This window comes from Aythya fuligula, chromosome 3 (assembly GCF_009819795.1).
Source record: "Aythya fuligula isolate bAytFul2 chromosome 3, bAytFul2.pri, whole genome shotgun sequence".
In the NCBI taxonomy this organism is placed as follows: Eukaryota; Metazoa; Chordata; class Aves; order Anseriformes; family Anatidae; genus Aythya; species Aythya fuligula.
In genome coordinates, this window is record NC_045561.1 from 26,544,533 (window position 1) to 26,554,773 (window position 10,241).

General features: G+C 37.4%; 1 protein-coding gene across 1 annotated transcript in view; it reads left to right on the plus strand.

Annotated features, from left to right (window-relative positions):
- CHRM3 (cholinergic receptor muscarinic 3) overlaps nt 1–4,037 on the plus strand; it is a 192,746-nt gene extending 188,709 nt beyond the window's left edge. The window contains exon 3 of the mRNA XM_032185068.1: nt 2,166–4,037. Within this exon, the coding sequence (XP_032040959.1) occupies nt 2,166–3,987 (1,822 nt within the window). The 3' untranslated portion in view covers nt 3,988–4,037. The remainder of the gene's footprint in view (nt 1–2,165) is intronic.
- The last annotated feature ends 6,204 nt before the right edge of the window (nt 4,038–10,241 follow it).

Below are 10,241 nucleotides of genomic sequence, written 5' to 3' on the forward strand. Positions count from 1 at the left end.
CCTGATTTAATTTTCATTTAATTTATTTTATATTGTTTGTACAGTATTGTACGAACAATATAAATTGTTAAACATTTCATCTCCTTTGCTAGATCAAAGTGACTACTGTTCATTGCAGATTGGCACTTTGGTCTAGAAAATACAATTAACATTTATAATAACAATTAAAGAAGTAGCTTTTTTCAAAATGCTTGTTTTATCTGGAAACCTATTCCTAGAAAAAACATTTTACAATCATTTTCTGTGATCATATGGCTCAACATGTCAGTACTACTGATAGTTAGGGAACAATTAAAATGGCAAAAAATACTGACCATATTAGAGGAACAGCTTGACAGATTTTGAGAATGTCTTTTTGCCTGAATTTTCATACAAATGTGCACATTTTCTTTATGTGATCTTTGCAAAGAGAATAAAATTTGGAATGTTAAAGTTTTTGGTAAAAGATAATTTTAGTTTCAATCTATGATTTATTTTTTTTAAATGTTGTGTTACAGATTATAAAATTCTCACCTCCTTGTTTTGTTGTAATAAAGCTAGACTTGCTCCAAATTTTCAATATTGGAGATTCTATCAGGAGAAGAGTTAAGTTTAACCCTGTGGTTTCCCATAGCAATATTTACTGGTATTATGTTGTTATTATGTTCACATCCTGTGTGATATGATGATGAGTACATTAAAAGTGGGTCAAATTAGATTAGGCGGCATCATTAAACCTTGCCTTTTTATTATTAAAAGAGAAATATATCTTTTCTAATATCTCATTAATACTAGGTACCAAAATATAATGTTTTTTTGTACTAGTTATTGTGCATGAATTAAAGAACAAATGGTTGATCCATTTACAGCATATGTCAAAGGAACTGTACCATTTAAAATCGTATATTGTCTTATGGTTTGCTAACAAAACCAAGTATGGTTCAACAGAAGACAAAATTATAAATTAAAGAACCAAAACCAAAACATCTCTTCTTGGTTAAATATTTTGTGTAACACCAGTGCATTAAGCTATGCCTTTATATCTCATGCTTTAATATGTTGACTCTGGAATGGTTCTCTGTGAGAAAACAAACATTTGTCTTTGAAAGCGTATTTTGTTCAACAGTTACCATCAGCGCTGGACTTTCTCATCAAAATTCTTGCTGCTTGGTGATATAATTGATTTATTACAATGAATCTAGTTAGTTGACCACAGAAGTTAATGAAATAAGGGAAATCTAAATCCCTATTCTGATCGTGTCTTCATTTTACATAAATACTTGGGGAAAAGGATTAAAGTTTAATTATGAATCCCTTTCATGCCTTTTTTCATCTTTTCCTAAAGTGTTTAATAATTGCTTTGACATACATCTGCCAAGCATTTTTCCCCAGCTCTAGAGACCGTACTTTCAAAAGAAATTTTAACATGTGTTGCCCCAAAGACATTTTGAAGTCATTAGATGTACAAAATCCTTACTCCAAGTGTAAAAATGTGCATGCAGAATGAATAGTGGCATGTGCAAAAAGTGCTAATGAGAACTTCTAGTACCTTTATCAAACAGCTGAAATGTAGATGAAGAGATCTTTACATTTTAGAGTAATATAGGGGTATAGTAAGTAGCTTGACACACAGTGAAATGATGCTGACCTTGTATCTCTGTAGTTTAAGGACACAGAACAATATTTTGTTTATCATTAGCTGTAGCTGGAGGCAGCAGAGTCTTTCTTTTCTGTGTTCTGCTCATGCTACAAGAACTCTGGAGACCAGCATTAACTCAGTCTCAGAGGATTTGCATCTGCATGTGTCTGGCATTTAGTTTTTGAAGGCTCCAGGATAGCCAGCTGTTGAGATGTAGAGTTTGGTGCAGATCCATTAGGGAGCATTTTAATTAAGAGTTAGGGCATTTTAATACTATTGCAGGTTGAAATGCTCCTGAGAGTTTGGTTCTTCTGTGACTGAATGTTTTTAAGGAAAAGTTGTGCTATTACTACAAAAAGCTTAGATTAATCACAGCTGTACGCCAAGTACTATCTTGCATGTGCTTGACTTGGACTGTGTCACAGACTGCTGTGCTTTTAAAGACATCTTTCAAAGCACTAACGGGATTTTATGAGTACGTGGACTTTTTTTATTTACCATATTCACTCATTCACTTGTTTTTTGTTTGCTTTTCTCCCCACTGCAGACTATGTCAGAGAGTCACAATGATCATGCACAACACCAGTTCAGCCTCGTCCCTGTTCGGAAATGTGAGCTCCTTCTGGAAGAGAGATTCCCATGGACCAGGACTACTTGATGAAGCAGCATCGCTCATTGGCAGCTATGATTTCCCTCAGACCACAGAGAGTTTTCCCTTCTCCACCCTGGAATCAGTAAACACATCCCTAAATGCCACGAGTAAAGACCCTCTGGGTGGACATACAGTCTGGCAAGTCGTTTTGATTGCTTTCCTCACTGGGATCCTTGCACTGGTGACCATCATAGGAAACATCCTAGTGATAGTTGCATTTAAGGTTAACAAACAACTGAAAACGGTCAACAACTACTTCTTGTTGAGTCTTGCTTGTGCGGATTTGATCATTGGTATTATTTCCATGAATCTTTTCACCACATACATCATCATGGACCACTGGGCTTTGGGAAACTTAGCCTGCGATCTTTGGCTCTCCATTGACTATGTCGCCAGTAATGCCTCTGTCATGAATCTCCTTGTCATAAGTTTTGACAGGTATTTTTCCATCACTAGGCCACTTACGTACAGAGCCAAACGAACAACTAAAAGGGCTGGAGTGATGATTGGTTTAGCATGGGTCATATCTTTTGTTCTTTGGGCCCCTGCCATATTGTTCTGGCAGTATTTTGTTGGGGAGAGGACTGTGCCTCCTGATGAATGTTTTATTCAGTTTCTAAGTGAACCTATCATCACTTTTGGCACTGCCATAGCTGCCTTTTACTTGCCAGTCACCATTATGAGTATTTTATATTGGCGGATCTACAAGGAGACTGAGAAACGCACCAAAGAGTTAGCAGGGCTACAGGCTTCAGGCAGCGAAGCAGAGGCAGCACGCTTTGTGCACCAGACAGGCAGTTCCCGGAGCTGCAGCAGCTATGAGCTGCAACGGCAGAGCATGAAACGCTCAACCCGAAGGAAATACAGACGCTGCCACTTCTGGCTCACAATGAAGAGCTGGGAACCCAACACGGACCAGGGGGACCAAGAGCACAGCAGCAGTGACAGCTGGAACAACAATGATGCTGCTGCCTCCCTTGAAAATTCAGCCTCCTCTGATGAAGAAGACATTGCTGCAGAGACCAGAGCCATCTATTCGATTGTGCTGAAGCTTCCTGGTCACAGTGCCATCCTTAATTCCACAAAACTGCCATCCTCAGAAGATTTGAATGAGTCAGGGGATGAACTGCAGAAATCCGACACAGAGTCACAGGAAAAGAAATCTAAAAAATTGCACCCTTCCAAAAGCATTCAGGATGGTGGAAGTTTCCAGAAGAGCTTTTCAAAGCTTCCAATTCAGCCAGGGTCAGCAGAGACAGCTACAGCTTCTGATGGAATCTCATCGGTGACCAAGACATCTGCAGCCCTGCCCTTGTCCTTCAAGGAGGCAACCCTGGCAAAAAAGTTTGCCTTGAAAACCAGAAGTCAGATCACAAAACGAAAACGAATGTCACTTATCAAAGAAAAGAAAGCGGCACAGACACTCAGTGCCATCTTGTTTGCCTTCATCATTACCTGGACCCCATATAACATCATGGTTCTGGTGAACACCTTTTGCAGCTGTATCCCCAAAACTGTCTGGAACCTGGGGTACTGGCTTTGCTACATCAATAGCACGGTGAACCCTGTTTGCTATGCACTGTGTAACAAAACATTCAGAAACACTTTCAAGATGTTACTGCTGTGCCAGTGTGACAAACGAAAACGACGCAAACAGCAGTATCAGCAAAGGCAGTCTGTCATTTTTCATAAGCGGATCCCTAGGGAAGCTTCATAGAATAGTATTTTTTAAACACCTTAAAAATAATGGAGGATGGGACTGGATGGGATGAGATGGAATGGGAAGGGACAGGACAAGATGGGATGGGTTGGGATGGGTCGGGATGGGATGGGACAGGACGGGAGGGGACAGGATTGGGGTGGGGTGGGAGGGTGGTTCCAGGGTGCTGATTCAAACATTTAAACATCAAGACATGAAAGCAGCTGCCAGGCTTCTGTATCCTTTTAATAAATCCACTTTAATATAAAAATCAAGTCTGCATTCAGCAAAAACTAAAAAACTTCAGCGTTTTTACTAAGGAACGAAAGACTTAATAAAGTTTTCCTACAAATTTGCAAGAAGCTGTATAGCAATTATAAACCCATTACTGATCTGCCCAGCTCTTTGATTGTAATCAACTCTGGGATCTCAGGTAAGCACATCTAGCTAGCCCAACTCTTCTGTTTCCAAGGAATCCAACAACTGTCAATTCCAGTCACACACAGATGTAGCAAGCTAGCAAAACAGGATTATGAAATCATTTGAGACACTGTATAGGTTGCAAAACTGCTTCTTGTTGTCCAGGTAGAGCTTCCTGTCTACTTCTCTTTTGGTGTATTGTTAATTGTACCCCTGATTGCCAAGTATCTACATGTGCAGCTCATGTTATATATATGTGTGTGTGAGTGTGCATGTATGCAAAACATACATTCACACCTCTACAATACGCACATACCAGGAAAGAGGTGATCTATTGGTCTAGGTTTTACAGGGCCCCACATCACTGTTGCACGTAATCAAAATTTTAAAAAAACAATATCAGAAAGTCTTATAAATATTTATCTCATTGTTCACCACCTGAAATTCAGGTTTGGTTTGCAACTAAAACACACTGTCCACATTTCAAATCGAGAGAACCAAAGCGTAGCCTGTGTGTCTGACAGTCTACTGAGTTATATATCAGAGCATATGCCCAGTACAACCTTTGTCTTCAGCACAGTATCTCTCCCCAGAGTGATCATGCTTCTTTAAAGGATATGAAGGTGAAAGGAGTTGAAGATTGCCTTGAGAGCTCTGCCCTCAACGTAGTGTGTGGGATGGCAAGAGCTCCTGGGCCACCGATCGTCAAAGGTTCAGGAGCCAGAAGGATGTGGCCATGAGCAGCAGCTCCATTTCTTGCTCATCCCCAGATGATCTTCAGACACAAAAGATGTGTGTAAAATAAATCCTTTATTTTTGTACATGAAGGACACTCACTATAAAGTGTTTCTTTTCCAGAATCTGTTTGAAAAATCATCAGTAGAAGTGTACCTAAATCTGTTTATTGCCAGGTTATTTGGTGTTTCAGAAAATGTGAGTATTGCCAATTTGTAACCTGGTAATTTTTAATAGAGAAAATTTAAAAAGGGCTTTCATATTTATAGCTTAGACATGACCAGTATTTCCTGGTATTTGTGATGTGGTCTGCACCAAACATAGTGTGATTTATAAAAGTCAGAGATCCCCCAGGGAAAGGATTGTACTTTAAACTATTGTTCTAAATCTGATTTACTTACATGTTGAAAGATAATTTTGTATTCTTCTTTGAACTGACCAAAACTTTTTTTATTGCTTAAACTCTTGTTTTGCTAAAAATAAAACAAAACAAATTTCTTCTTTTACAAAGGGGCATCAGTGTTGTGAACACAGAACTGATGTAAAAGCTGCTTTTGTATTCAGTGTGAGATGGTGTTTACAGATGATTTTGACAACAGTGGAAATATATTAAATGGTGTCTGTGTATCTGAACTATTTAATTTTGTGTTATGTTCATATGGAGAAATATTTATACATACTTCACCAAATGTTTTATTTAATGTTGATAAATATTGCTCTTCAGTCTTCAGCTGTAGTGTCCTTTTAAAGTGATTCATAAAGGTCTGCTTGAGAAATGAATAGAGTATACCTAGCTTTCTTGTCACTAAAACAAATGTTCTTGACATACAAATCTTTCTTTTGTATGAGTTGTTTAAAGTGTCTACCTAAAAGTAAGCTTGTAAATGATATTGTAAATCTACTTCAAGTACAAGTTCAGTATACAATAAGAAAAAAAAAAAAGAAAAAAAAAAAAAAAAGTTAAAGCTTCATCTATATGTCATGAGTGCATTTTGAGCTAAAGATGCCCAGATTTGGTTTACCAGTTTGGTAGACACACAGCCAAAGACTTGCAAGGCACCCACATTGCAAAGAAAATGAAAGACCTTTTTTTATAGAAAGAAGTATATATTTGAAATATATTCATTACTCAAGTTGACCTAACTAATCTTTTAACATTTAAATATATACCTATATCTATATATATTGCCATATTATTATCTTCTGATATTTAGAGTAGTGCTGTGCCCCTAATACACAAAATGTGAGAGCATGTAAGGAAGCCAGAGTTCATCAGGGGGATTTATGGTATATTAGTATTGATTTTACAATGGGAAACTATTAATTTTTAATGAAGCAAAGCTTCTTTGAAAGCGTCTGTCACCACTGTTTACATAATAGGAAGAGTTAAACCCTTGGACTGTTATAAGAGAGAAATAAACAACCTGTCTTTTGATGTTTGAACAGGCTTTAAAATGTTATTGCAGGCATCATAAATTGTGTATGTATACACATTGTAGCACAGATCAATTTTGTTATTATTTATTTAATGGAATATGCACTATAAAATATTAAGAATTTGGCTGTTGCAAGTACAGTGGGGATCAAATTAATTTGTATCCTATATGTCTACGTGTTTGCATTAAACCCATGCGCACACACAAATTGTAAGTATAGGCACAAGAGGATGTATTATTTATGAACATAGGCACACGCACATGGTAGGTTTCAGAAGAAGAACAATGCAAGACCCAAAGATGCAATCTGACACAGGATTACTTTTAAAAGGTAGAAATTACGTAAAATTGCATCTGTTTACAGGAAAATTAATCAGAAACATGATAGAAAGCGTCAATCTGAGGGCAAACAGCTCAGTCCCATAACCATTCCTCACATGAAAAGCTGTCTTTCAGAGACCAGGCATCATCCCCATTAGCTGCAATAATAAATGATTAGATTCCATATGAAGAGGATCAAAGAATCAGAGGAGATAGCCAGACAGGCATCACTGGATTGTCTGCAGCAAGCTTTGTAGAATAGACCCCAGTTTGGTCAAGCACCAAATAGCTCTAAGACAACAAAATCCATTGTTATATGGATGCAAAATTGTGTGACAGTTTATTGCTTCCATACCAGTAGAGGCCGAGATCTCTGTCTGATCCAGAGATCCAAGGACAGGTGTCGTGGTGCACTAAGTGCTTTATCCTACTACAGCACAACATGCTTCCTAGAATTTAATCTGCAGAGGCTGCTGTTCTAAAGTTAAACAAGTACAGAAAGGCCTGAGCAGTTCCCCAGGTTTGAACACTTGGATCTATATAGACTGAACAATAAGTGACCTGCAGAAATGTATAGTTTTGTGAGGATACCCATGCCAATGTTGTGAGGCAGCTGATGACCTTCCTCAATTATGTACAATTTCATATTTGGTTGTCTTGAGTTTTATATTTCCTTACTTCTTCTGTAAGAATATCCTGAAACATCTTGGCTCAGTCTCAACCTTGTGTATATAAGAAGTGAATTGAACTCTTCCAGTACGTTCAGTTTGCCTGTATGGAATAGAAACATCAAAAGAAAAATGATTTTTTTTGTCTTTTTTTTTTCTTTCCGATCATCAGCATCAGTAATTTTGAATCTATAGACATCATCATGCTACTACATATACAGTAGGGATAGTCATGGAGCATCATGCTAAGCCACTTATAAACTGCATTTCACTTGCCCCCTTGATTATCTGATTACCTAGGCACCCCCATTCAAATGTGTGGTTGAGATTCCTAAATCTCATTCTCCCCAAAATGTTTTCTGGATTCTTTTCATAAAATGTTTTTCAAGCCTGTCTTGGTATCAGACTTTATTCCTTTCAAAAAATCTCCATGCCAAATTAAACTGCTCCAAGGGCATATTACTAGTGTTGAGGTCTAGTACTTTCTTTTTCGGAGGCTTACCAAGAGGAATTGGAGCAGGATCCTTTATATATAAACATATATATATATGTATATATATTCATTTTGTCTCTTAGGTGTTTACCCATACTTTCTTCTGGGAGCAAGTCGAAATGGTATATATTTGTAGATTGCTTTCTGTTAACCCAGAGGTTATGTACAAATGTCTGCTGGAGTTGCAGTGTTTGATGATGGCTGTCTTCTCTGTCCCTGAAGTGGACTCCCAGGATACCCAAGCACTTCTATTGGGAAGCTTAGCTAGATCATATATGACATTCAGGTTTTCAGAGAATTAAAAGTTTTATTTAACTAGGATTCTCTTCCTTGTACCAGGCATAAATCATTTGTTGATTCTGCACTTCGCTATTTCTGTAGACAAATGGTGGGAAAATACTAACTTTTGAAGTGTGTTATTTGGGCATTTTTGTATTCCAGCTTTTAGGATGAGCACACATAGGGTAGCTAATTTGATAGTGTTGTTTGTTGGAAAGAAGTTTATAAGAATAGGAGTGTTTGGATCTGTTATTTTCCACACTGTTTATTCCATTTCATACCCCGTGGCACCACAATTGACTGAGCTTGATCATCATAGTATTTGATGTCACTGATAGGTCTTCACAGTCCTAACTGGCAAACTTATTTACTGTGCCACTGTGGTATTCAGGACTTTGTTTACTTTTCACCACTCCCATGGCATCTTAAATACATATATTAAAACACAGATTGTCTTTTTTTTTTTTTTTTATCTTCAAGAAAGATTGTTGTGGTTATTTACATATACACTCTTAGATGTGCTTGAAGGCTTTTTGATTAATTTTAAATACTTAAATGACCAGAGAAAATATAGTTAACCTTGACAGAGATCATTTTCACTTATCCATCTCTATGCATTTTGCATATCTCAGAAGGATAACATATGTATGACACAGTACTATATATGTGCATACAGAGAGAGGCACACATATCTACAGTGATGTTTATGGAAGTATATAAAAAGTTATGCTGACATTGTCAGCCATAGTGAACATTGTCTTTGATGCCTGATCAATTGTAACTGGACAGTTTAGGTCTGCTCTGCTTAGCTACAAGAAAAGTTTTCACATCTTTCCTTAGTGCTTATTTTTCAAAATGCCTTGTCCTTATTTATGAACATGCTGTTCTTAGTGTATTGTGCTGGCTCTTTGGACACTACCCAAAATTTAGAAATGCATGACACACACTGAGCTTTTGCACCAATACTGTACTAGGTTCAACTCCATTAGGTTAACCAAAACCACTCTGGCTTCACCAAATGTGAAGATGGCTTCGGGTTCTAAGGATGGATTCTGTCTAAGTTTACCAAAAAGAAATAGGGGTCCCAAACTCCTGAAATCATGCAAACATCACAGTCAGTTTCTCAGTTTGGTTACATGAATGCAGGCACTATTAAAACAGTTTGAGGTGGAAAAGTATCATCCTTCCCCACTCCGTGCTATAGCTCTGCCCTTTCTGTTATATGGAATAGTACTTTTCATTTGCCAGTCCCACAGGTGGAATTGTGCAATTAAAAAAAATAATAAATAGATGTATATATATATACACACATATATATTTATATATATATATGCTTGTTTGTGTGGTAGAACTGAGAAATACACAGTGTAGGTATATCTAGGTCACTCCTCCTTTTCTGTTTTTGTAAATAATAAATCCTTGACTGAGTTTAACTGGCATGTATGATGCTGACCTCAGGGAAGGTCTTATGAAAATGGTGATAAAATAGCTGATCTCTGGTGAGAAGAGCTAGCTTGTTTCCAAGCTAGTGAAGCTATACTATGTATTTAACTTGGCAGTAAGCTTGGAAAAAGAACAAGGCATTTAAAGTTTTTATAGATGTGCACATCCTCTCTGCACAGGGGTGAATAAACACATGCAAACACTTCCCAGAAAAGTTCAGTGTGTGAATGACTCTGGGATCCAAAAGTACGCATTACCAACAGCCACACTTCTGGCATGGCAGCCTCATACCCCACTCAAACATCTATGAAACCTTATTATAGGGCTAAATAATTGGGCATTCATAGGGAAGTATGGTTTATCTGTCTGTGTGTTTGTGCATGCACATATATGCATTTTCCATGAATTTTACAGGAAATTCTTACTCTCTCAAGGCCAAAAATTTAGTGCTGTATCTGGAATGAAAGAATGCCTGAA